At 38.1% G+C, this 27,811-nt stretch overlaps 1 protein-coding gene across 2 annotated transcripts in view; it reads right to left on the bottom strand.

Moving 5' to 3' along the window:
* Positions 1-341: 341 nt before the first annotated feature.
* The window catches only part of cadps2 (Ca++-dependent secretion activator 2), a 293,417-nt gene continuing 265,947 nt past the window's right edge, over positions 342-27,811 (bottom strand). For both annotated transcript variants that reach the window (XM_059336134.1, XM_059336135.1), the window contains 6 exons: positions 27,609-27,683; positions 26,618-26,701; positions 26,404-26,436; positions 12,131-12,238; positions 3,260-3,364; positions 342-2,570 (listed from right to left, as the gene is read on the bottom strand). In XM_059336134.1, coding sequence (XP_059192117.1) covers positions 2,400-2,570; positions 3,260-3,364; positions 12,131-12,238; positions 26,404-26,436; positions 26,618-26,701; positions 27,609-27,683 — 576 coding nt within the window. In that variant the 3' untranslated portion in view covers positions 342-2,399. The remainder of the gene's footprint in view (positions 2,571-3,259; positions 3,365-12,130; positions 12,239-26,403; positions 26,437-26,617; positions 26,702-27,608; positions 27,684-27,811) is intronic.

The raw sequence follows: 27,811 nt of genomic DNA, 5'->3' as shown, positions 1-27,811 counted from the left end.
TATTTTTATTGTTCAGTTAAGGGAAAAATAATATTAATGGTGTTGGTTTATTCATTTTAAAATGGCTTTTATCTGTTATCAAACTCATCATTTGTACTATATCAGCACATGGCAACTGCAGTAAAAAAGATTATTGGGTCTAATTTCTGTACGTTTGATGCTAACTTAGCAGTTAGAATATCAAGCACCTGCTGTACCTGTACTGGTTTGTAATGAGGTTTTTTTTTTTTAACCAACAAAGGTGTGTTTATTTCAGGTTGATCTCAAAACAAAGTGGTTTAGTGAATGGTCTGAGTTTGATTGTTTCTTGACCAGTGGTGGAATGTAACTGTATTATGAATGTAAGTATTGTTCTTAAATAGACTTTTAAGGTACTTGTACTTTACTTGAGTATTTCCACATTTGTGACTTTCTACTTCACTAGATTTTAGGGGTAAATATTGTACTTCTTACTCCACTACATTTAGCTGACAGATTTACTAATTTTCAGGTCGAGATTTAACATAAAAACATGATCAATTTAAAATGGTTACGCATGTTTTTAAATTAAACCACATAACAGTATATTAAATAGTTAGGATGAGCCCTACATTGACAGCGTAAAACGCTGCTTACATAAAACCATCAATAATAATAATAATATAATAAGAACATATAAAACAATCTGAGTGGGTCCATCCTGCATAACGAGTACTTTTACTTTTGATACTTTAAGTTCATTTTGATGCTGATACTTTTGTAGTTTATTTCAGTAAGTTCTGAACGCAGGACTTTTACTATAGTGGAGTCATTTCATAGTGTGCTATTGGTACTTTAACTTCAGTAAGGAATCTGAATACTTCTTCCACCACTGCTCTTGACTTATTTTTAGAGATCTCAGATGTTAACTTAGAGTACAATGTTAGTAGAAATTATGGGAAAAAAACTATGATGAAGACCTAAACTGCAATAAAACCATAATAACCCTACAGTTTTCATAACAATCATGATCATGGTTCATAAAACATTAATTGTTTGATGCTACATACACATTTACCACCCTCATTTAACCTTTTGCCTCGCTACATAAAAGGAAAAACTTTGGAATTTGACGTAAATTGTGTGCGGCAGATTTGTTGGAGCATGGAGCCACAGGAATGGATCGCTATGGGGCCAAAGAATGCCGTTGTTGGTTGGGCAGTTGGGCATTCAACCTGTATATCCAGAGGAAATTAATCTAGAAAGTACTGGGCACAGAATTCAATAATGAGCGACAAGACTCTGAGTTTAATAAGGGTCATGTTAACCGCAAATTCCAATTTGGATATTTGAGAAATAAGGCCTTATTTCGAATACAGCGTTTTCAGACTAAGACATCTAGGATACGCCAACAAATTTAAAAATAATTCAAGTAAAACAAGTATAGAGCGCACACGTCCTCTTGGCTTGTTCATGGTCAGCTCTGTGAGCTTTAAGACAAACCAACTGGCCAACAGTTAGAAAGGTTGGCTTGAGATGCAAGCCCACAAGACAAGCAAACATTTCTGGTCGGAGGAAGAAAAGCCCCTTCTTTAAAATATTATGACATACTTGGACACTAACAGGTTTGTGGATATGTGTAAATAATGCAACGCTGACCTTTTCAAGAAGGTAGTTAAATGTTAGAAAGAGGGAGGTTGAACACATTTTGTTGCTCCAGCTGTTCCGTTCGTCCATATTTTGACTTGACAAAATGTTGTGTTCAGTTAATCAAATAGAAGAAAAGAAAAAACGTGGAGTAAAATATAATCCCAAATAGAATTACAATTCCAAGCTTCCTGTCATAATAACATCTTTAGTTGATTTTGCTTATGTTTTGCTGCTGTGAGTTAAAAAACGACGTAAAAGGCGGCGTGGTTGTCAGACTCTGGGGATTCAGAGCTGCTGGAGCCATTGTGAACGATTAGCTACAACTGTGGATGATAAGAACAGAGGAAGGAGCTGCAGTCTTGGCGATCGCTGAGCTCTACTGTACAAAGTGACATCAATCAGAGTATGGCTGCACATGGAGGAGGGCGGGGCTTCCTGTCCTGCAGGCGAGAGGGAGGACAAGGTTGGTCTCAGCAGCGTCCAGAGTGTCCGTCAGATGCCACGCCGCACCATGACTTCCTGTTTGTTGTACATTCTCCCTCGTTTCAACACGCATGTTCTGCAGTGTCGGGGCTATGAGCGTGTTAAGGGGGGGGGGGGGGCGAGGAACGTGTCACTATCTGAGCGTTCATCCTAACCAGATCAGGACCTTCAATCCTGATGAATGACATGTTAGCTCTACTGCACATGTGCAACTTTTCACCCACAACATAAGAGTGATGGAAGGTCCTGATCCGTTACAGAGGAACATAACCAGGTAGCAACATGGTGTGGGAAGGTGTGATGTGTGTTCAATTGTCCTCCTCATCGCTGTCTCTCATGCTGATGCCCTGCAGGCCGTCCACCGACTTGACGGCTGCTGTGGCTTCTTCCACCGTCAGCCGGTTGTAGACGGTCTCGTAGCTCTTGTTGTTCAGCGTGACGTCCAGGACGCCCTGCAGCCTGAAGTCACGGTAGGTCTTCTGTTGAGGTGGGAGGGTGGAGGGAGGAGATAAGGTAAAAGGAGATGGGAGGGAAAAACAGAGAGCATCTTAGGAATGTAGAGAGCGGGAGTAGGCAGCTGCCATTCACCGTTTGGAAGGACAAAAGCGGGAAGATTGAGGCTCAAGGACGAGCCGAGCCTTTTATGAGTCGGACCGAGAAGGCAGGCCGAGGGGTTTTTACCTTCAGTCAGAAGCCATTACAATTCCTTGTCTCTCTGCTTTCAAGTTAAACTTGCACGTCTCTGTACATTAGCAAACTATGAAAAGACAAAAGCAGCCAGCAGCACAGTTGAGCAGTTTTCTCTTTCGTGTCTCGCCGCCTCTTCAAACTGCTGCTGCTGCTGCTTTCAAGGACACTTCTGCTTTGATTTGTCTTTATTTTTTTATCTTCTTCTCCTTCAGTGCCAGCTCTGACTGTTTTTACATGAATAAGCCACAATTTGAAATGGTTTTTTTTCTTCACAATTCCGCTAAGCCAGTCCGAGGCTCATTCACTGCCACTCTTTTCAAATAGCAAAGAAAAGGAGACTTTGAATTTGGTAGGCAAAAGTAACCTGTCAGCTCTGATTGACTTCTTTATTCAGATCTATGTGCATCTTAACACTAAAATCTAATGTTCAGTTGTTATAGAAGTTCTGGTTTCTCGTAAAAAATTTATACATTCTTACCTTCACAATCTTGATCAGTGTTTTCAGTTGGTACATGTGCAGCTGCAGGTCCAGTCTGTCTGTCAGCCACACACACACCGCCTTCATGGAGCCCGTGTACCATTGCTGTAAGAAACAAAAGTGATGGGCGATGATGTATTATCACCAACAAGGAGCACACAATTTTAGTTTAGAGCGCAAATATTAAGATATGAATAAACCTTTGGCTTGATTCCAGCCTGTTTCACTGTTTAGGGAGGTGACTGTGTTCCCAGATCTCAGCTGTTTGTTTGAAAATGAGCCAAATTAAGTCAAAACCTTGATTTTAACAAACCTATCATTTAAAGTAGGGCATTAAAAGGAAAGAAATGTGACTTTCTGAATGAGTCATATATGTAAAAGGCTCTTTATAATGTATTTCATAGTATGAAGGATGTGAACTCCGACCAGCAGAGCACATTCTTTACAGGAACCAACTGAAAGCGGCTTCATTGATCTTCCTGAAAGCATCCTCAAGATGTTTTTCAAGCCAGAAAACCAAGTGCGAACACCCTGAGGGGCATCTTTAAACTCATTGCTGCCTATTCTATTCACAGGATGAAATATCCTTAAAAAGAACATGAATAAAAAAGGACATTATGTAAATGGCGTTAGCCCTGCTCTCTGAACAAGGACACTAGTTTTATGTACCACATATATGCTGATCAATCGTGTGCGTGCGCCTACAGAGGAGTTCACAAGATCGCCGTCAGTTTCTGAGTCTCCTCGCTTCAATCGCTCTGACGTCTCTACAACACGAGGTCAGAGGATGAGCGGCATCAAAACGGCAAAACTCAAAGAGGGTGAAACATTTACTCATTCAAAAGGTACCAATTTACTGCAAAACTCCTGAATGCTGCATGTCAAGGGAAGAGTTCACGGCTCTGCTTTGACCTTCAAAGAAGGAAAAAAAAGGAAGGAAAAAAAAGAAAGAAAAAAAAATCTGCTTCCATCTTTGTAATTTTCATTTAACGCTCTTCCTTCACACCTTCCGCCACCAAACAAGAATGCTCAGGGAAATTGCTCTGACACAGTAATGACCCTTAATATTCAGATCTACAGACTTAATTTCACACTGATAAGAACTGTAATTACCTTCCAATTTAAGAGAGAAAAACAGTCCAAAGGTTATTTCATGCACTTGACAAAAGCCAAAACAGATCCGTGATCATTCGAGGGTCAGGCAAATATTTTATCCCTTCTATTGTGGGAGCGACCTCCGACCTCCTTCACATTGGCTCCTTAATTATGTCAAAGTAACGAAGCAGTTTTTCATTCAGTGTCAACTACATGCAAGAAAATGTATGTTGACTCTTAAATTAGAATTCAAGTTTAATTACCCTTATTCTATTTCTTTTCTGTCCAGAGAGACAAAACACTGAATCTTTGCTCTCGGAAAAACTCTTACCTTGTTAACTGAAAAGTCATCAGAACAAACTCAACAATTCACCGTCTTTTAGGAACAATTTTAATACAATTTATAATCCAACTTTTTTCATTTCATCTTGCTGTTTTCATCACATCAGCAGTCCAGCTGATAGATGACCCCCCCCCCCCCCCCCCAAACTGTAGTTATATTTTTATTTCCTAGTTTGCTTGTGGTTAGCAATTTTACATTTTATATTAATCTGTGTACCAGAACCTTGTCCTTGAAGTTTTAAGTCCAAAAAAAAAAAAACAGAAGATCATCTTTTATCAGGGTCAAAGTGATTTTTAAGTGTTTTCATATTATTTCTTATATTTGTAGATGAGAAAAGATGTCTTTGATCAGATGTCTAATTTATAAAGCAGTGCATACAATCCATACTAAAAGTGTTTTCCCTTTTAAATCAGTCTTCAACCCCATATTCCATCCTCTAAACACCCACATTCAACCAACAATGGTCAATGCAAAGCACCTAATGACTGTTGATGCTATGAAAAAAGTTGTCGGATCAACAGGTCTTTACAGTGAATCAACAACAGTTGGCGCATCCATCATGAGGCATTACACACCAGTGTGTTTTATATTTACAGAGATCAAACTGATTTCTCCATTACATTTACATTACATTACATGTCATTTGGCTGATGCTTTTGTCCAAAGCGACTTACAATAAGTGCATTCAACCTGAAGGTACTAGACATAGACCACAGGAATCAAGTAAGTACATAACTTTAAGAGCCAACTGTAATCGCTACAGGAGCTAAAAAAGGGAAGAGATAGAAGAGCAGAGGTTTGGCTGTTTGGCTGATGCAGAGCAGAGAGGACGAGCAGGGGTGTAGAGTTTGACAAGGTCCTGGATGCAAGTAGGACCTGAACCGTTAGCAGTGGAGTACGCCAGAGCTAGAGTCTTGAAGCGTATCAGCCACCAGTAACCAGTGGAGGGAGGGAGGAGGGGTGTTGTGTGTGAAAATTTGGGAAGATTGAAGACCAATCGAGCAGCTGCATTCTGGATGAGTTGCAGAGGTCGGATGGCTTTGGCAGTCAGACCTGCCATGAGGGAGTTGCAGTAGTCCAGGTGGAGATGACCACCTGCAGTAGTCCAGGTGGAGATGACCAGCGCCTTGTTATGGTGTCGGTTTCACTATGGATTGTAATGATTGTGCGAGAGCTGTCACTGGCTTTGTCGGAGTTGCGTGATCTTGTGATATTGCGAGAATCCAGCTGCCGTGCAACGTAAGATCAACACAAACACACAAGCTGCATGTCATCATTTTAAATATGTTGCTTGTAGCACACAGTTGACAATATTGTTGATGTGCATTGACGCTAGGAAACAGGATATTAGAGCATCCCAAAGATGGGGACTTGATTCACATGACTTGAACTTGAGCCCATCTATCCATCCATTTTTCTACTTATTGGGGAGCAGGTTGTTTGTTGGTCGGTAACTTGTTTTAACAATCCATCTGTCCATCAATCTATTTTCATCTGCTTATCCCGGGACAGCAAGCTAAGCAAAGTATTCCAGACGTCCCTCTCCACAGCAATGACTTCCAGCTCTTCCTGGTGGACCAAGGCCTTCCCAGGCCAGATGACACACATAATCCCTCCAGCTTGTTCTGGATCGACCCCGGAGCCTCTTACCAGTAGGAGGTGCCGAGTACACCCCTAAATGGAGGCACCCAGGAGGCATCTTCACCAGATTCCCGAAGCACCTAAACTGGCTCCTTTCGACCCGAAGAAGAAGCAGCTCTACTCAAACCTTATTTTGACTGCTTGTATCTGTGATCTCATTCTTTCAGTCACTACCAAATGCTGATGACCATAGAGGGACTGGTAAATTCAGAGTTTTACCAACAGACAAAGCTCCTTCTCCATGAAAGCCTCAGAGGGGCCTGCATCACTGCCAACGCAGCACCAAACCGCCTGTCAATCAAATTTAAAAAAGCATTCATGATTTTTGTAAATTTTTTCTAATTTGATAACATTTCATGAATTGCATATTATGACTTGTTGAGGACTCGGGAAACACAAAGTTTAAGACTTGGAAATTGACTCAGACATGTTGATGTGCATCAGGACACCACCTGCTGTTTGCCGCTCTTTTGCATTTTGCATAATTTGTGCAAATAATCATATTATATTGCCTCCAAAAGCTAGCGTAGCGACCATGCACTCAGGACTGGAGAGTGGCTGTCTTTTTTTTACATTACATTACATTACATGTCATTTAGCAGACACTTTTGTCCAAAGCGACTTACAATAATGCATTCAACCTGATGGTACTAGACATAGACCATAGGAATCAAGTAAGTACAGAACTTTAAGAGCCAACTGTCATTGCTAAAGGAGTGCTATATGTTAAGGAAGAAAAGAAGAGAAAAGAGTAAGAGCTTTTTTTTTTTTTTTTAATATATCTGTTTGGTGACCATGACTTAACCGAGGTATTGTTGGAAGAGATAGGTCTTCAGCCTGCGGCGGAAGATGTACAGGTACATGTACTTTTATTCTCTTATCTTTTTCTTCTTGCTCTGTTTATTGAAATCGAGACATGAATCTTCAAGATGACCTTCTTTTACAAAAAGTATTTCCACAGACACATTCAAGGCACCTGGAGCAAATGCAAATGCTCTACCCAAAATTCGCTTTGCATTCAGTTTGAACACCAAACATAATCCACTATACTAATCCAAGAAAGGCACATTTACTTTGTGTAAAATAATGTTATGAAGTGTATTCATTTTGTCTTATTTCAGTTAACTTTCTTCTGCAGTTTTTATGTTTTTGTTGGATCATTTAAAAAACTTTGAATGGATGAAATGTGCTGTACTAATAAAATGACCTTACCTTATGTGTTGTGTGACTTTATTCTGTTTAATTTAATTGTGCGTGACTGTATGGAAAATTCAGGAGGACTTATGTAGCTCTCCCAGCTTCAAAATGGTCCTTTTTCTCATCTTCCCTGCCTCCTTTATCATTTCCTCCTTCACTCTCCCTCCACTAAATATTTTTACGCTGGAATTCGAGTTGTATGCTAATCAGCTTGCTGGCAATCGCCTCATGCTCCGAGTTAACAGATGCTCGAGGATGTTCAAATTACTGGATGATATTTGCTGCTCCTGGGATGATTTCTTTTGATTTCCTTCTCTCTACTCCTCCTCCTCCCTCTCTCCACCTGCTCAATGAAACATTTATTTGAGGCTCTGGGAGGTGAGTTTCCTCTAATCAGCTGCCTGACGTTCGCTTTGCGGGCCACGTTAACTGTCATGGAAATTGAGTACGAAGATGCTCCTTAATTGAGCTGATTAGAGGACAAGAGTGAAAACAGATGGGGGAATATGGGGGGTGGTGGGAGTGGGGGGGTTGGTGTGGTGTGCACGGCATTGTGGGTCTGTTTTACACAATTTCTCGCTGATGAATGGAGGGTGGTTCCTCGATGGTGTCACAGTAATTATGTCATTGAAACATTTGACACATTCTGGTTTTGGCACAAAATAAACAAGAAAAAAAAGAAACGAAATGTAACAAACTGTTAAAACCGCAAAGATCCTAGGATTGAGTCCCATAAAATAATTTTCTTATTTAAAAAAAAAAGTAAAATGAAATTATTTGTGCTTTAATGAGGTCAGTTTCTTGAGCCTGATGCAGAGATCTTCTTTATACAGTCTAATTAATGGTGTCGACAAAACTGCAATAGCAAAAAAATAATGCACAAATATACATTTTGCCCTCTGGAATAACTCTTAAGCCCTAAATTAAGATTCTTAAAAAAAATGTTTTTTTATTTCTTTACATAATTTTCTTGATTCTTGTGTGATGATCTGTTTTATTGTGTCTTTTGTCAAGACACAAACAAACAAAGCTATGACAAAAAAGACACAATATTATTAGGAATTTGAGATTAAACAACTTCCTATTATTTATCTTCTTTATTTAAAGCAGTCGTTAGCAGCTGTTTCATAAAGGTGGTCTGGCTTCTAATGTAGAGGATGGAGCTGTGTGTGTGTGTGTGTGTGTGTGTGTATGTGTGTGTGTGTATGTTTGTGTGTGAGGGCATGTATTACACTCCTCATCCACACAAAGACGCTCCCCGGTGAGCACTTGTACACAAATAGACGGACAGGCACATGTGAGCATGCACACAGAGAAAAAAGAAGTGTGTTTACAGCTGTGTGCTGACGCCCCACATGTCCGCTCCTCTAACAGCCTCTTTCTTCTTCTCTACATCGTCCTGGTAACAAGCCTTCTGCTTAAAGAAAAGGTGCCTTAAATGAATTTAACTTTGACTCGCTCAGACGCACGTAAACAAGACAATTGCATACCCATAATGCTCCTGGCGGGATACTGCTGTATGAACACAAGGTTTTACTTTCTGTGTGTGTGTGTGTGTGTGTGTGTGTGTGTGTGTGTGTGTGTGTGTGTGTGTGATACATGTTTAAGGGCTGAATGGAGACACTTGGAGGCCCTGCCGTCACCTCCTCCTCGGTGCATGACTGGGCGCTTCTGAGCTCCATTAGACTCATTCTCCTCACTCCACACACACACACGCGCACACTTTCTTTTAACACATATGCACACACACTCGTGCCTCAGTCACAATGCTCTGAACCCTCAGAGGAGGCGGCGGGTGGCAGAAATCCATCGCTCTGCTTCGTGCTGCTAATGTGTACGAAGGTCTGAGCTGCCATGTCTGCTGCTTTGACTCACGGCAGCGAGCTGAGGCGTGTTTGGCAACTCTGCGCTAAAATATTCTTATAAATCTGAATCCTGGAGGGGGTGGCTGGTGAAGAAAATGGACAGCGTGGGATGGAAGGATGGACACATGGAAGGATAGGTGGAGGTGTGGAGGGATGTTTGAAACTCCTGCTGAGCAGGCCGACAGCTCTCTGTGTTTCCTAAGTGATAAACAGGTCAACAGAAGCAGTCGGTGTTTTCAGCCACAAAGCGACCTGCTGCTGCTCTCAAACTGGAGAATCAAACCTTACACCAACAGTACAAACAACTGACTGTGAGCTCCATTTGTAAAGGTTTTTATCAGCTGAGTGTGCTTCCGTATCAGCATTTACTGCGTAGCTTTTGAAAAGATCTGATACAATAAAACCTTACTGGCAAATAACTTTCCATCCACTTGTTTTCGTACATAAATCCAACTCGCTCCTAAAAAAACCTGAGTGGAATTGCCGGAAATTCAAGAAAAAGTTGAAATATGTCTTAACAATTTACTGCAATGGAAAAGTTTCTGAATGGAGAAATAGGGAACAGGAGAGTGTAACTAGAGATGGAACCAATCCCATCCAATATTGGTATCGGGTTCAAATTCTGATGCAATTCACCCAGCGTATCAGACTAATGACAGGATCCACGCACTGATCCATATAACCGGGATGAAAACTCTAAAACAAGATAAATTAAAGCTGCAAGCAGCAATGAACTGGCCCGAGCAGAGTGACCTGACAATTATTTGTTTCTTACCAAGATAAAAAAAAAACTTTAGATTTAGAAGTGTTAGATAATTTATCTTGTTTTCAGAGTTAATTTCTTATTTTAAGTGTTCAACATGTTTATTTCTAGATTTAACAATCTTAATTTAAGAAATCTTGTCAAGTAAAATTATTTGTCCATGCAGCAAGATCATTTCCCTCAGATGTAGTGTTTTTGACTGGTTTTTAGACACACCTTTTTTGCAGTGCATCTTGTGTTTCCTCCCTGTGATTTGGTACCGCTCCAAAATTCAGTAGGTTCTTCCTTGGCCCATGCTACGCCCTGCCACCAAGTTTTAAGAATATTGAGCAGATAGTTTTTCCAAAATTCTGATGACAAACAGACAAACAAACAAACCAAACTGAAAACATAACCTCCTTGGTGCAGGTTAAATGGAGGACAACATTAATTAACTGATTAGATGATCACAACAGAGCAGTATCTAAGAAGCTGCATGTGGAAGTATATCATCATCTTGTTGTGTCCTCTTCCTTTTGGAACGGCTGATTGTTAATCTTGATTGATCAGTCAACCAATTGATCAAAATGGATCTAGCGAGCATCAGCAGGAGCGTGTCAAACACCTGTCTGATGTACTGAACTTAGGGGTGGGCGATATGGCCCTAAAAGATGATCATGATATTTCAGGGTATTTTTGCCATAACGATATTCTTGACGATATTACAAAATACGGAAAAATATATCGAAAATATGATTTTTTAGTCTGTATAAATAAATAAAAAATGTTCAACAAAATCAATCATAAATCTAAAATGTAGTGTAAACTGCAAATCTCAACAGTTGCAAAATACATTTTTTTACTCTTGTCTCTTGAATATTAGCAAATAATAAAAACAACCATCTATGCCCCCCCTGGAGAATTTTTTTTCATAAAAGCCAAAATTTGGTGCCTCTCACACATTCTAATGCCACTATTCCATCATATACACTGATCTTAATCATTGCCTATTTTAATTAATTATTGTAAAGGAGAATAAGGGTTCTTTTATGTTTTATTTAAGGCATCTTATTTTGACAGTCTGCTGAGCAACGGCAACACAACGCACAATAACTTAATAGTGTAAATATACGTTCAGTAGTTTGAAATGTGACGTTAGCGCAGCACATGAGACTCTGGAGCTGCCACAGTCTATGTCATTAATGGAAACCCTTATGCCACTACGTCAAGAAGTAGGAATGCTGCCAATATCATGATATGCATTTCTTTTACTCATAAAAAAAATATACCGGTTTAATCATGAATAACACGATATGGCACATGTCTAACTGAACTTGTCAGTTTAATGCATCCATGCCAGTTTCCAGATTATGACAAACAGCTTCAGATTAGGGTTGAGTTGATGGACAATGCCATCGTCCACCCATGAGCCCAACATTGTGATTTAAAAGCCCGGCCCCCACTCCACACCTACACCTGGGCGTGTCTTTGCCTTGGCATTTATTAAGTCCTTAAAAAGTAACAATTCTGGTGTATCTAATGGTGCACAGACTGATTTCACCAGTGCAGATGAAGATGGACACTCAGGCTGTCACATCAATGGATCTAAAGTAGAACAGAATTTGTTCAAACTGATTCAAACAAGAACACACTCATTTTTACAGTCCATGTAATGCACTCATTTCTGGTGATTTTCATATGATTTGGGTAGTTTGTGGTGACAATGTTATCGTCCATCGTGAAGTTTTACTGTGGACATCGTCATATGCCAAACTCCTCTTAAGAAAATCTGCATTAAATGTTGAATTGCTTTCCACATGTCTGGATGTCAGACCTTGTTTTAGTGACATCACAATGTTACACAACTCACTTACTAACTTGGTAAGTACAATGTTTTATCACTGACAGCAATGGTGGACAATACTACAAAATATAACACCCAGTTTGGGATGAAATGGAACTGTTTTAAAATAAAATTCAGCACTCACATCAAACACCTTCTCGATGTACAGCTCGTCATTGACGCAGTCTCGGAGGATGTCCTGGTTTTGCCGTATGAAGGTGATGTAGGTGTCGGCCAGATCCATCCCTGGTTTCTGCAGGAGAGAACACACATTCAGGTCTGAGGACGACCGCAACAAGGTGGAAGCTGAAGAACAATGTCAGACATTCACAACAAGCAGTGTGTTGAGCTGGGGTTAGAAATGTGAACATGGCTGGTATGCATGGTGCAAATCTCACCTCATCCATCCATAAACTAATATCACACTACTATAGGAACCAATCAGTGGTCTGGCTGTGCACACATACAGTACAGTCAAGCTTGAAATTACAGTGTTTTATTACAGTGAGATGGAACAGACCCCCAAATAATAAAACAGGAAAAAACAAACAATAACAATTATCCACAATGTATCTATGAATCAGGTTTTATCATATGACTATCTCAGTGTCCACATAGACAGCTCACTTGCATGGCACATATGTGTAAAAAAATAAAATATATGTGACATATACATATATATACATATATACACATATACATATATATATATACATATATACATATACATATATATACACACATATACATATATATATACACACATACATATATATACACACACATATACATATATACACACACATATACATATATATACACATATACATATATACACATATATATACATAAATACACAAATACATATATAAACATATATGTATTTGTATAACACATATATATATATATATATATACATATACTTATATATACACATATATATACACATACATATATATATACACATATATACATATACACACATATACATACATATACATATATACATACATATACATATATACATACATATACATATGCATATATATACATATACACATACACATACATACATATACATATACATACATGTATATATACATATGGTTTGATGAGACCTGGTTTTATTACATGAATGTCCTGTTGTTTATTGTGTTTTATTATTTTTTAGAAGTACTGTCTCACACACAACATGCAAATTTAAGCACTTCTATGTAAGAGTGTATGTGTGTGTGTATGATGTGTTGTGTAATGCAGCAGCTTGGAGCCCAAGACAGATTTCCCCACGGGACAATAAATCTATCAATATCTATATACATTACATTTTCAGCTATATCTGTGCTGATGGATCAAGTTTCCCTATGAGCTCTTCCCTGTATATTTTTAAAACATGCAACATAAGTTTCAGTCTATTTCTACACAAGTCTGTATTTAGATAATACCAAAACCGACACAACATTCTTTGGATAATAAATGTGTTTCAAATGGTGAGTCTGCAGTGACACTGTGGTCATAAATAGATATGGTGGGCACTGGGAAACCAAATCGCTATCAATCAATCAACTAAGTATTATAAGTATTTTTTACGGTGAATAAATGACTTGTCCTCTCTGCTGAAGACAAAACAGCTTTTGACATAATGGATATCTGAGTGAAAGTGGATTAAACACTTTGCTTCAGCAAAATGTTAAACACGACCGACGTCTCAATTCTGACATTTCAAAATGAAACTCTAATGCAATCAATAACTCTTCATGTGCAATTCTTTAAGGAATGAACAAAGGCTTTTCCTATGCTTAAAGCCTCGGGGCACTCCTCAATTCCATACTTAAAGAACTTTTAACAAAGCTGCAACACACTCTGGGTGTGTAGTGTTGTGTCAGTTGACACACACAACAAAAGGGACATAGAAAGTAATTAAGACTTTTACTGCCAAGGTCAATAAAACAGCTCAGTGTTTCTGTAAAGTCTGTACATGTTGTATGTTGAGTTTTGCATAAACTTTTGATTAAATTTTAAAGGGAACAAAACAGGACGTAAGAGTGCAATTTTATCTCTCATTTAGTTTTGTCTTATTTACTTTAAAACGTTCCCGTTAATGTTGTTTTTTAATAACACTTGTTCTTGTTTTCATTTCAGTTGAAAAGATCAATTTCATAAGAGTTTGTATTTGTATGAAGTCTGGTATCAATGAGAAATGTTTTGCTAAATTATTCCCTCACAATACAAACGACTGTTTACATAAGTTTGTTCCTACCACTGACTTAGTTGTTGCCTTGAAGTCATAATGCATCTCCTTAAACTTTCATAAATACCCTCAAATAAGAAAAGTTTCACGTGTACTGCCTGTCTCCTCAAAACTCTGACCATAAATTCTTTGGATGCAACAAAATGTAATTTTGCTTCTGGGCTGATATATGTGGATACACGTTTAGCAGTTCAGCAATACAGAAACATACGATTGTTTCATGCATATGGCCTTTAGAACACAGCTACTCATGGAGGCAAACATGAAAAGCTCCAAAAATTAAGCATTGATTTCACAATAAAAACAGATATAACTTTTCTAGGATTATAGATCTATTATTACTGTCATCTGACTCCAGCCAATTGTATAATGCATTTAATTGGATGTCTATAAACCCATCATGGCGTTCCATATCATCTAAAGTGGACTTTAGCAAAGCCAATATGGCCAACCGTGGTGAAAGGAGGAAGTGCAATACACATTTAAATCTATTATTCAAATAGTTAAAGTACATCATTTTTGTTTAAACAGGAGTTAAAGTTAACAGGACATATTACAGTACTTACTGTATACACGTAAGTAAAATCATATGAAATATTTATAGCTTTTTATTATTTATTTACATTTTCATGAAACTAATATTCATGAAAAATGATTTTTTTTCTATTTTCTATACTATAGGGTGGTTTCTTGCATTCCATTGGAATAGATAGAAAGAAACATTTCATTTTAAGTGCTTTAATGATTTATGAGTGCCACATATCCATTACACAGGGTTCGTGCAATTTTTTAGCAATTGTTTCCCATAACTTTTCAATGACTTCTCCATAACCTTTCAATGAATTTTCAAGACCAAAAAATTAACGCATTTCAGTTGGATTCTATACATTCTAAATATTATCCAGCAATATTTCAATGGCTTTTCCAAAACCTTACAGAGGATTTTATTTTTCAATAACTTTTCAAGGACCTAGAAATTTAGTTTTTTCAATTTCCATAACTTTTCCAGGTTTTTCATGACCGTACGAACCCTGATTACATTAGTTTGTGTTTAGAACTGTGTTTAGATTGGGTAAAAAGCATTTTCACCACTGACACCTCCTTGACATCATGTTTTGTTTGTGTTTTTGTTCAAGATAACACTGGTTTACACTCCAACAACACAAAGAACAAATCTAAAGCATATCCTGCTGCTTCTGAGGTAAAAAAAAAAATCCAACAACAACAACAACAAGAAAACAACTACTTTCTCTGTGTTGGGAGTAACAAGAAGCTCTGGAGCTGTTACACCGGAGGAAACATTAACTGCTGCAATTTGTTCAGCTGGGAGAGGCAAGAGGCAAAAGCCCTGTTCATTCACACTCCCTGTTGTCATGGGAGATTACAACTGTAATGCTTATTGTAATTGCTTTGACATCTTTCACACCCGTTTTCTCTGAGTCGGCATGCGTCGGCCCCGGGGGGCGGGGGGGCTGCTGGGTGGTGCTTGTTGTTCTGCTGCAGCGCTGCTGAGCATGAACAGGTCCTGCATGAAAAAAAACTGGGAAATGGAGCCTCAAGAAACCCAGAAACCTTTTGGCTTCACTTAAAGGCAAAAGGCAGGTTGGAGACGGATTTTCTGAATTTGAGATTTTAACCTTGTTCTTATTGAAGACAACACAAGAGAAACATAACCTGTCACAGGGTAATGTTGTGTGTGGGGGGGGAGACTGGATCTTGACAACATCGCCCACATGTCACCTTCGTCACCAACAGCATGAACTGGCAAAATGTTGGTTTGTGGTTAGACAAGCTAAGAGGCAGCAAACAACAAGCCAGGGAGCTCACAGACAGCTCGCTCTCTACAATGTTTCACCAAGACACAAGTGAAATCTTGTAATGCAGATTACAAATTCATTTGTTTACAAAGACAGTTTGTAATCTTGTTGGTGTCAATAAATAAACATAAACTATAGTCTGTCTTGTCTGTCTGTCTGTGTGTCTATGTCTGTCTGTCTGTGTGTTTCTGTCTGTCTGTCTGTCTCTTTCTGTGTCTGTCTGTATGTCTGTCTGTCTCTTTGTTTCTGTGTCTGTCTCTTTCTGTGTGTGTGTGTGTGTGTGTCTGTCTGTCTGTCTCTTTCTGTCTGTATGTGTGTTTCTGTGTCTGTCTGTCTCTTTCTGTGTCTGTCTGCCTGTCTGTCTGTCTGTCTGTTTCTGTCTGTCTGTCTCTTTCTGTGTCTGTCTGTCTGTCTGTCTCTGTCTGTCTGTCTGTCTGTTGACACAAGCTTGCCAGTTCCCGCAACAGTACAAAACAACACAATACAAATGTCCACACACAGACACTACGCTGTAGAGTTCTAGATAGTTTACTTTTAGACAATGAATCAACGACTATTTAATTGATCAATTCTTTGTTGAAGCCATTTTTCCCAAGTAAAAATATCAGCCACATCTGCACTCCAGGTCACATTAAATGGAACATCTGATAAAGTTAGTTTTTTTCTGATAAAAACTGTCCCAGCAGCTGTTTCACAGGCCTTGAACAGCAAGTGACAGACTGAGATCAGTCAGAGACGCTGAGCTGTAATTCAGACAGACCGCTCGACAAGAAAACCTGCAGATAGCAGAGGTTAAAGTGGGGTCACATGGCCGCGAGGGGATCTGGAGTGTGTGTGTTTCTGTGTGTGTAGGAAAAGGAGGGGTGGTGTGAGTGTTGTGTTCGACCAGTGAGAGGAGGGTGAGCCTTAGTGATTGACAGGCCTGTCAGATTCCCCATAATCCTCTGGTGTGAGAATCTGATAGATCAAGGAAGATTGCCGAATTATGCTCAGAAATGTTGACGAGTATGAAGCCACGTGTGTCTCACCGGTGTGTTACAGCACTCGTCATGTTGTCTCAGATCTGTTCCAGCAGACACTTCCAGGTCACGTCCACAATGATGCAGATACATTTCAAAACTGTCTTTGAATATCAGAAATATTCTGTCCATACCAAGTGCTTCTCCATCGCTTTTTACTGGTTTCTGATCCACATTAACCCATAAGAAGCCATGGTGACACTGGTGTAACAAACACTTGAAATGTTCTAGAATGTCCCATATTCAGCTTCATGCTTCACCTTAACTCATTAAATCCCTAAGGAACATATACTCAACACCCTGGTGTGGTGGTCATGTGACTGTGACAGGAAGTGACTTCTTCAAAATGTGGCTGTGACTGGAAAGTAGCTAATTTCAAAAATCTTATTTTTTTGTTACGAGGCTAAATTTAAACCCGTTTAACAATTTTAATCTGTTAATAGGGAACTGAACAAATTAAAGTCACAATTATTTTGATATATGCTATGGAGATGCAAACAAAAAGGCAAATGGTTATATGTCTGCTGATTCCGTGTGCCATCCAGGTGTTTTATACCTTCCTTGGCGGTCAGGAGGAATTCATAGAACCTTTCTTACACCCGTTACTCTCGTTTTGCCGTCAGTACATTTCCTTTTATCCACAAAATGTGAAGAGAAAAGTGCAGTGACAACTCCTCTGCAAGGTTATAATAGTTTTGGATTTTTCACTAGTTTTAGTTTTAATTTTGTTTTGAATTTTTCTTTTCAAATTCAGTTCAGTTCAGTTTTAATTAGTTTTTACGAGTGAGTTTGCTAATTTTTGTTTATTTTTATTTTTTGAAATGCTTTGGTTTTAGTTTAGTTTTTATTATTTTAGTGTTAGTCCATTACAAAAAAACTAAAACTATGTGTTGGGTGCGAGATTCAAAGAGGTCATAATAGATTTTTCCTTTATTCCCTTTGGTTTATCCATCAGAGCCCCAACAAGGTTATTAACTCTTACAGTTCCGGGTGTTACCGGAACCAAGCAGCTATTTGGTCGGAGCTAAATAAATACATTTCAATCAACCAAAAAGGATTATGCAGTGATTCCCCTATATGTATTCTGCTGGATTTTCAGCACCACCGCAAAAAATATGATTTGTAATATCATGGTTGAATTGAAGACTTTCACTTGCACACAGTGAAAGCACAACATCCAAAGTTTACAGTGTTGCATCGGCGACACGTTTGCGAAAGCACACTTCGGATCACCATAATAACTGAACCGTGTATGTTATCGGAAAAATTCAAATGCTTTCTGAAAGCTGAGAAGTTGCTCTTTACAGCCAACATGGTGTCATTATGGTAATTTCAATTGTGCTTCTCCCGGAAGACCACAAAGCAGGAATACACCCACTCAGCGGCGTAGAAATATAAACACTGGATAATGGATGAAAAAAAGACGGAAATAAGGCATTTTCACTGTAATTTTAGTTCGTTTTAGTTAGTTTTGTAACCACACAATACAGTTTCAGTTAGTTGTTTTTTTCAAAACTCTTACACTTTTAGTTCAGTTAACGAACATGTTTTCTCAATTCTAGTTTTGGTTATTTCGTTAACTATAAAAACCTTGCTCCTCAGCCCGCTTACTTGTGGCCCTTGATTTCAATATCAGCTGCTCTATGTCAATAAAGTTTAGCTGGAGCTTCAGTGGATTTTAAGCTATGGGTGGGTGGGGTCAGTTCTGTGTGCTGCAGCATGGAAGGTCACTGGGCGTCCACGTTACAGTATCTGTGGTACAACTTGGGACTAAAGCATTTGTTTTCATGACATCTCAAGTGGACTCAATTGCAATATCTATCCAGAACTCCTTCCCAACACACAGTTGACATCCAACATCCCATGCCATTAGATGAAGTGCTGGAACATGTTACTCTGCCAGTATGATGGTGTATTTGTATTCAAGCTACCAAGGTGATAAATAGGCATAGAGGACCGCTGTTTGTTTGGCTCCTCAAGAGCACTGGAATCTTTTAATCATACAGATGAAACCAACATTTAAGGTATCAGTATGTTGATGAATTTAAAATAAAATAAAATACCAAGGTCTGAATCAAACTCAAAGTTTTGGAGAAATTTGACATCACACTAAACTGAGATTTGGGAAAATACAGTAGAGGAAACAAACAAAACAACTTAAAACTCTATGTCATTCTGGTCTGGAGTGGTTTTTCCTGGTTTTGGTCACTTCATTAATCTGATGCAGCAAAGTGGTTCGTTACACAGAACCATCTAAGAAGCTGTCATTGGAAAAGACACATTCAGAAAACAGCAGGCAGGTGATTGATGATCTATTGGTCTATTACAGTCACACGTGCCAAAAGCACTCGGGAGAGGAGCAAAGGTCCAGAAAGAAAAGATATTACCACTTTGATGTAGGACAACTTGACTGGGTTGAACAGAGCTCTGACTTTAATTCAACCAAACACCTTCAGAAAAGGGCAAGTACAGGGAGGATGGATGGCCAAAACAGAGTAAGATCAACTTTCAAAAATAGATCTGCACAAACTTGGGACTGGGTCAAAGTGAGAGAAAAATCTGTACGACAACGCTCTGTTTTTTTTTCTCTGTATGTTTGTGTGCCACTGGCAACATATTACTGCCCTTGTTGTCACTTGAGACATCACTTCCCCCTTCAATCCCCTTAAGGCTTAGTCTCAATCATCTACATCTCTTTTCTCTCTTTCTGACGAGGTGACAAAGCAGCGTGACAGATCTGAGACGCCGGCACAGTTCCAGCCAACGAGATTAAGACTTTAACACAAGAGGAGAGAAAGATGGAAAGAAAGAAAAAAACACACACAAGCATGTGAGCGCTCTTGTCACGATCTGCCCTCTCTGTCTGTTTTGTCTCCTAACTTGTAGCCAAACACCCGTAATCCCTTCCACGTCGGGATAATGGCCGCCTGGTTTCTCGTCAACATTTGACAACAAAAAAATTGAGAGTGTAAAATTAAACCATGTTCGTGTTGGGGTACAGACAGGGAGGAGTAGAAGATTGAAGTAGGGTGGATGAGCAGTTAGCAGGGGAGAGGAGGAGGAGGAGGAGGAAGGCGGTGAAATGCCAGGTAATTACACACCGCTGCCGGCCTCCTTTCCTGACATGGCTTTATATCATTTCTGCCAGGTGCATGCTGTGTGTGGAAATAAGTGTGCTTGCACGTCACAGCAAAAACTCCCTCGATAATTCAAAATAACTCTGTTTGATGTTAAGATAAAGGGGAGAAAATATCAAGTCACTGTCTAGTCATTGTTTTTAACTGCTGATGAGCAATAAATAATCAGCTGCAACTGACAATATCAGGAGTAATATTGTTTCTTTCGTCCAAAGAAGTCTCAAAAGCCCCTAAAATACTACATTTATAATCCTATCAAATTTGGAAAAACAAGAAATTATCATATTTCAGAAACAGGGATCATATCACGTTGTAACATTGTATTTTTGGATGATTGATTGATAGATCATTTAAAATCCACCTAAAATATTCTGTATGCAGGGTCTTATTTTGCAGCCAATACATACACTCTAATTCGTCTTCTTCTTCTGTAGTATATGCTTCACCTATGGTAACGTGTCATTTAATCACATGTCAAATAAAACTGTATATGTTTAAAAGCATGCGTGAGATTAAATTGTTTTCAAATGTAATGTCTTACATTTCAAATGTGAAATATGCCAGAATCAAGTGTTATCATGTGAATGCATCACATGCAAAATGTCAGAAAATTGAATTATGCTCAAATCATACGGTAACCAAAAAGACAAATTATATTTCTTAAATGTTTAGATACGGTAGGTTTCCAAAAAAAAAACTACAAGAAATGAGTTTTTGGGTCTTACACAAGTACACACAAGCTCAAATGAAGACTCAGACTGGGACATTGTGACTAAGCGATGATTGAACCACCAGACAGGTGTGAATATGTTTTATATGTTTTTCTGCAGGACTGTGTGGTGTTAAAGATGGTGGAGAGCCAGTGATGATGATCACTCTCCATGTTTGTGTTCCTGCTTTACCACGTTGCATATGTTAGATATGAGCATGTGGCTGTCAGTCACTGGTGTCTTGGCTGTGCAGGCGTCAACACGTCAGTCCTGTTAAACGCGTGTGAGTCAGTGTGATAAAACACACACTGAAGGACTCCAACCGTTAAAGTGTCAGTGATATTATTATCCATAACTACACACTTAATGTACACTTCACTATGCTGAAGGTTTCATTTGGGATAAAGAGAAGAAAATGAACAAAAAAAAAAAGAACTTCACCGTAAAAATTACAGTGAGTGGGTTTTCTTCAGTAAATTGAAATGTAAATATCAGTAAAAACTCATTTATGAGTAGTCCCTTCATTTTGGAATAATTGTGTCCTTGTGACATTATGGTATTTCCCCTTTAATTTTGTGTGTTTTCTATAGTTTAAAAGTTTTGTACTATTCCTTGATTTACAGTAATTAAAAGCGTCTACTACGGTGATATTCAGTTTGTAATTTTATACCCTATTTCTGATGCAATTTGACTGTGTTTTACTGTAATTTCTACATACAATACTTTTTACAATGTAGTTAGCGTCTATGAGCAGTTAAATACTAGCTGCAATGTATGCAGCTAGGACATGATGAGCATGTTAGCATAAACTTATTTGTTGATAAACTCATCACTCTGCTGGTCTTTTTAAACAGCAAAATACAGCAACACAGTCACTGAATCTAATTACTCACTTTATAAATATCAAATATCGACGATGGCTAATCATCTTTGGCTGGCTAATGATGCTGTTTATCAACAGCCAACAGATAAACTTTGTAGTTTGCGGCTAATAGAGAGAAGCCAATGCTAATTGACTGAAGCTGACAAAATCTAATTACATAATAATTAATGAGAAGCCTGCAGCATCATTCTGGTCTTCATAAGACTGGGCATGGGAAGGCTGCACAATAAACAAACAATTTTTGAGTTAAAGGAAAAGCAAAAGGTTGAATTTTCTTTGTAGTCAGGTGAAAAAAAAATAACCACCAGTTTAGTCTTTTATATCTGTTGAAGATGGAAAGCCAAGCTAGAAAAGCAGAAAGGCTCTTCCCTGTGGGAAAAAGAGTCTTTAAAAGTTCAAACTGTAATGTCTCAAAGTTCCTAAAAAGAGTCAAGATCTCATGTTGAATGTAAAATATTAAATTTTAAATTCACCAGTTACTATTACTATGAAGTATTTCCCCCTCAGATATAGAAGGATCGAAGTATCTGACACGGCAGGGGGCGGAGCTTTCCAGTGAGACAGCTCACAGGCCACACCCCCCTGCTAGTCATCCCACCTGGAAAAGAGGCTTAGGTGCGTCAGGTTCCCTCTACACAAAAGACCAAAAAGGCCAAGGTAGCAGTTACATTATAATTTCAGGGGAGGTGGAAGTCTGGACGGGAACCAGAGAGCATGATGGGATAGGTGGGATGTACCGCGGCGGGGCAGAGGATTAAGGAGGTCAGGTGAGATTGTTGTGCTGCTCTTTATCTCAGCTGTTCAATGATCAGTGTGGGATATTCTGTGTTTTAGCAAATACAACATGTCAAATATACAACAGTGGAAAAATTTCTAAGGCATAATATACTTTTTCTGTGACCTTAATTTAGTATTTTTTTTTTTACATATGAATATAACATTATTTTGCAAGTAGCATTTTATTAAAGCATTCATACAAACCCAATTTATTTGATTTACTAATTAATTTCGACCTAAGTAGAAAAGACAAGACACATATATTTTCAACTCCAAACTATGCTTTTTGAGATAAATAATAAACATAAATAACAGACAGAAAAGGCCTGCAGTCACCAAACAAACAATACCACAAAAATGTGTCAGAGCCTATTCCCATGGCATAAAAACATATTTGATTTGACCTAACTTCTACATTAGACACAATATGAATTAATGGATACCACATAAAAATATAATGTGGCAAAAACTTTCTGAGAAAATTTTACAAATCTCTGTCTAATATCAAAGTCAATGCATATTTTTTGGAGTGATGAGGTTTTTAAAATGGTGCAACAAGCAAGGTTCAAACATAAAGCACATCCCTTATTCAGGAGATGTGCCTTATGCTGCACCATATGAAAAAGGTCTCAAAGTATTCAAATCTAATTGTTCTTGTCACTAGCTCTGAACTGTACAGAGATTCCCTCATCCTCACACTGCATTATATCAAAACATTTCATAGAGAAAATGCCAAGGTGACAGAGGGAATGAACTGTTCATCAAATTACGTCCTCCAAGTCCTCCAAATTACACAATAAAAAACCCTTTAGAATGACATATAGAAGTATCTTTGTAAATAAACCACAGTTGTAAGAAGTATATTAGTCCTGATCTAATAAAGATATATTTAGTACAAACATGACGTGGTAAAGGTTAGCTAAATATCTGGGTTTAATTAAAAATGACTGCTTAGTTAAGCTCTTTACAGTAATAACCACTAAGGTTAGGGGACAAAGACATAGTTCAGCACAGAACCCTTTGTAAAAAAACAGTTATTTGTGCAAATTAATGAACTGAAATAAAATGTTAACATGTAAATATGTGCACAATATGTAGAGGTGCTAGTAGGTGGATGTTTGTTCCCCTTCAAATGAGACATATTATGCTCATATTTGCTATTTTCTGTTTATACTTTAACATGTTTACATGCTTTAATGTTCAAATAACACTCATTTTCTCATAGCCCTCTCTTTGAGACGGTCTGTTGAAGAACCACACTCTTTAAGCCCCCCCTCCCTAAAAACACCAGCCTGCTCTGATTGGTCAGTGTCTCTGGATGATTTACTGGAACAGACTATAGCAGCTCTTTCTGCTTTGAAAAAAATCAATAAATGCTTCTAAACACATTCAGCAAGACAAACAAACTGACATCAAACTAGGTGTGCTAGCGTGTAGCTACATGTAGCCATAGAAAGACATCAGAGCATTTGCAGCGTCACTTTCCGCCGTGTAAAATCACCGTCTAAACCAAAAACTGCACTACTGAACATGTTCCTGCAGGAATGTGATCTAAAATTGGGGAACATTCTACATACTATCAACTATTGTATACTAACAGGCTTCCCTGACAGTATGTAGCTACACGTAGCAATGGTTTAGCAAAATCGGCAAGCAAGAATAAAAATTTCCCTGACTGTAGCATAAGGTGTATCGTTGTTAAAGTTGTTTTTACGGTAAAAAAACGGCTTTACGGTAAAAAAAAAAGCTTTGGTTGCCAGAACTTTACCGTAATGAATACGGTGCAACTTTTTCTAACATTACAGCACTGTTGATTTCACGTTTAAGATTGCCATTTTTTACATTACATTACATGTCATTTAGCAGACGCTTTTGTCCAAAGCGACTTACAATAAGTGCATTCAACCTGATGGTACTAGACATAGACCATAGGAATCAAGTAAGTATTTTATTCAAAAAAAGTTTATAATGCCATATAATTGACCAAAAAACCTTTATAATTGCTGCTTGAATTAAATATTACAGTATATTTTTTGTTAGAGATATGGTGTTTAGTACATTTAACAATGAAAAAAAGTATTTTTACAAAAAAGTAAATTACATTGATGGTTCATATGTATATATATATATATATATTACAGTATATTGCCAGTGTATTTTACAGTAGAGTAATGTATTTTTTTTTTAAACTGTGAAAAAATACTGTTTTGGCTGATGTATATATATTTACACTGTTTCATTGTTACTGAAACTGAATTAACCCATTTATCATTTTACGGTCTTTCACTGTCATGGTTTAGCAGTTTTCACCATCTACATCTATCTAAATCTACAGACATTTTTTACAGTGTAGGTATGTATGTAATAAACATTTGTTAACACTGCAGTAAAGATGTCAGCTCAAGACTCAGTAAAACACTGAGACACAGCATTCAGCATGGTTGGAAAATTGAGGTTTACTTAACTTTTACACAGGTTCACCTCATTATTTAATACATTTAAAATGAACATCCGATATTGTAACATTAGATAATTGTTCGAAAACACAGAAAAGCATGATAGGACCGCTAGCCGTTTCCACATTTCCAGTATTTATGCTAAGCTAACTGTCTGCTCTCAGTAGCTTTATATTTAGTGTACAGACATGAGAGGGAATCAACCTTCTGACCACAGCTAGATGATTTTGTTCCACTATTCCATTTGAGTAAATAAAAGCTTGTGGTTTCGGAGAAAACCACAACACACAGCACTGCCACTGAACATCAGCACTAAATGAAAAATTGTGAGGGCGATTATCGTCCAATATAGACATAGTTTCTCAGGTTTGGGAAACACATCAGCTTGGCCAAGAAGTGCAGCTGAAGCTGATATGATGATAGGCTGAGACACCTGTCAATCAAGTTATATTATTTATATTAAAAATAATTGGGAAGACTGGAAGACGCAAGATTGTCTCGTGAGCATCAATGTCAAGTGGATTTCTAGCATTCAACAGGAAATCTAATTTTAATATGCTTCTAAAAAAATACATTTGCAACTATTCCAAGTACAAGGACTGGGAAAAAAAAATCACCTTCTTTTTTATGTATCAATTTTCCTCCACAGTATTGTTTTGGATTAAAGCCTGAGAGGTCTGGAAAACTGTCCAATCCCAGTGGATGCTCTTAAAAACTGCCAGAATTCATATTAAAGAGACGGAACATGTAAAAAGTGCAAAAACCTAAATCACAGAGGAATTGTACTTTGTTAATTCTAAGCTCTTAATCACTTTAGAAAATGAGGGACCGCCGTATCTTTGTGAGATGTAATTCTGGAGAATAAAGCTCTCTCCCCTTCACACCTTGAACGCCGCCAAAACGTTAACGCCTCGTCACCTCCACATTTTAACTCCTGCCTCGTACACATCCTCGCCTCCTCCTGCTCGCTCGCTGCAGCCTCTGATCTTTGCCACATCGCCATCATTCATTAACCGCTCGACACCCGAACACCGCCGCCGCCCACAAAGCGACACTTCAGCAAAACACATCTCCAAGGACAAGAGTGCAATTAATTAGGCTTGTTGTGTGATCTTTGGCTCTGGAGCTGCAGATGGAATAAAAACCCTCTTTATCTTTCACACATTTATCATGGTATGATGACAAACTTACAAAAACTCAACAAGCACATGACTGAGGCTAAATGCAAAGAGCGCCCGCTTTGCATTTCCAGGCTGCTTTATTTTCCACCCGATGCTGCAACTGTCTGAATGCAGATGGAAAGACAAATATGGAAACCGACTGTGAAGGACAGGGTGAATAATAATACAGCAGGCAAATCGACGGACTCACAGGGACTTCCACATATTTGGCAGCTGCTTTCACCTTTCAGCGGGAGGAGGGGGGGGGGGGGGGGGGGGGGAGAAGAGGATGAAGAAGAAGAAGAATGACACTGAAGTTCAGCTGGGAAGATCTGGTTTCCAGCAAATAACAGGTTGCCTCTGGGAGCGGTGAAAGAAACCGCTCAGTGCTCTCTGTTTCCGGGAACAAAAAGAAGGCTACTCACTGTGAAAGAGAGGATTGAAGAGAAGAATGTCCCTTCATCGTATCTCGAGAGCTTGGAGAGGACGCTGTCTAAAACAGCCGCAAACTGCAGACAGAGGGGGGACACAAGAACAATTTACAGACTTATTTTTTCTATATTTGTAATTTGACAATGGAAATTGTCATTTGTCTGTAAATACGTTTTGTATTCTGAAACCAAAAGGAAAACAATTGTGCCAGTGCAGTCAAAATATTTTAACTTGTTTCAAAAATTTTCTTAAATCAAGTTTCTATTGTCTTGGGTCTGGTGCAGGGACCATCATTCACTATTTTAAGACATGGTACAACAAACATTTTTGAAACAACCCAATTATCTTTTATTATTCTTTTTGTTTAAATACCCACTGCACTGGGACATGTTTTAAATAAAATCTGTTTAATGGACAAACAATATGTGTTTCTTACATGTCATAAACCCACCCCAACCCAAAATTAGCCAAATAAAAACTAAAGATGATATTTAATGAATAAAAATAGGTTAAATGATTAGAATAATCAAGATATTTCAGAAAAAATCCAAATGGATAATAAGAAAAAAAGTGAAATGAATCCATCATTATTTCTTAAGCGTAAAGCTTGGCCACCAATAAAAAATAAATTCATATGTAAAAATTACAATTTTAATGAAAATATAAAAGAAAAAAATCATATTTCTAGACCCTTCAAAAAAGAAAAGAAAAAAGAGAATACAAAAAGGAAAAAACAAATCAAATAAAAAGTGTTGAATCCACCATCATGTCTAGCAAGAATTTAAATAAAATAATTTTGAATCCAGTGAGTAAAAAAAAAAAAAAAAAGTGTAAAAAACAGATAGATATCCTTAATGTTACTAAAAGAGTATGTTTTGACCCGAGTCCCTCTATGTAGAAAAAAAGAGTATCAAATACGATAAAAGAAAAAATCCTGGTTGTAAACAGCCACAAGAGGATTTTATTGGGTAAAAAGTCATTTACCTTTGTGACCAGTGAGGAAATCATTTCTTTGAAAGCCTCGTCGATCAGAACATCGATTTTGGAGTGGTACTGTTGCTGCAGGGGGGAGGAGGGGGGAGACATGGAGAGGCGGGAGCAAAAAGCACTATTTTATTATTTTCAGGAAACTGACAGGACACAAAGGCTTGAATTGACTCCTTGCGTCCGTGATACAGAACAACATT

This window comes from Centropristis striata, chromosome 6 (genome assembly GCF_030273125.1).
Source record: "Centropristis striata isolate RG_2023a ecotype Rhode Island chromosome 6, C.striata_1.0, whole genome shotgun sequence".
NCBI lineage: Eukaryota > Metazoa > Chordata > Actinopteri > Perciformes > Serranidae > Centropristis > Centropristis striata.
Note: the sequence above shows the minus strand (reverse complement) of the source record. Positions and strands in the feature narration are given on the sequence as shown.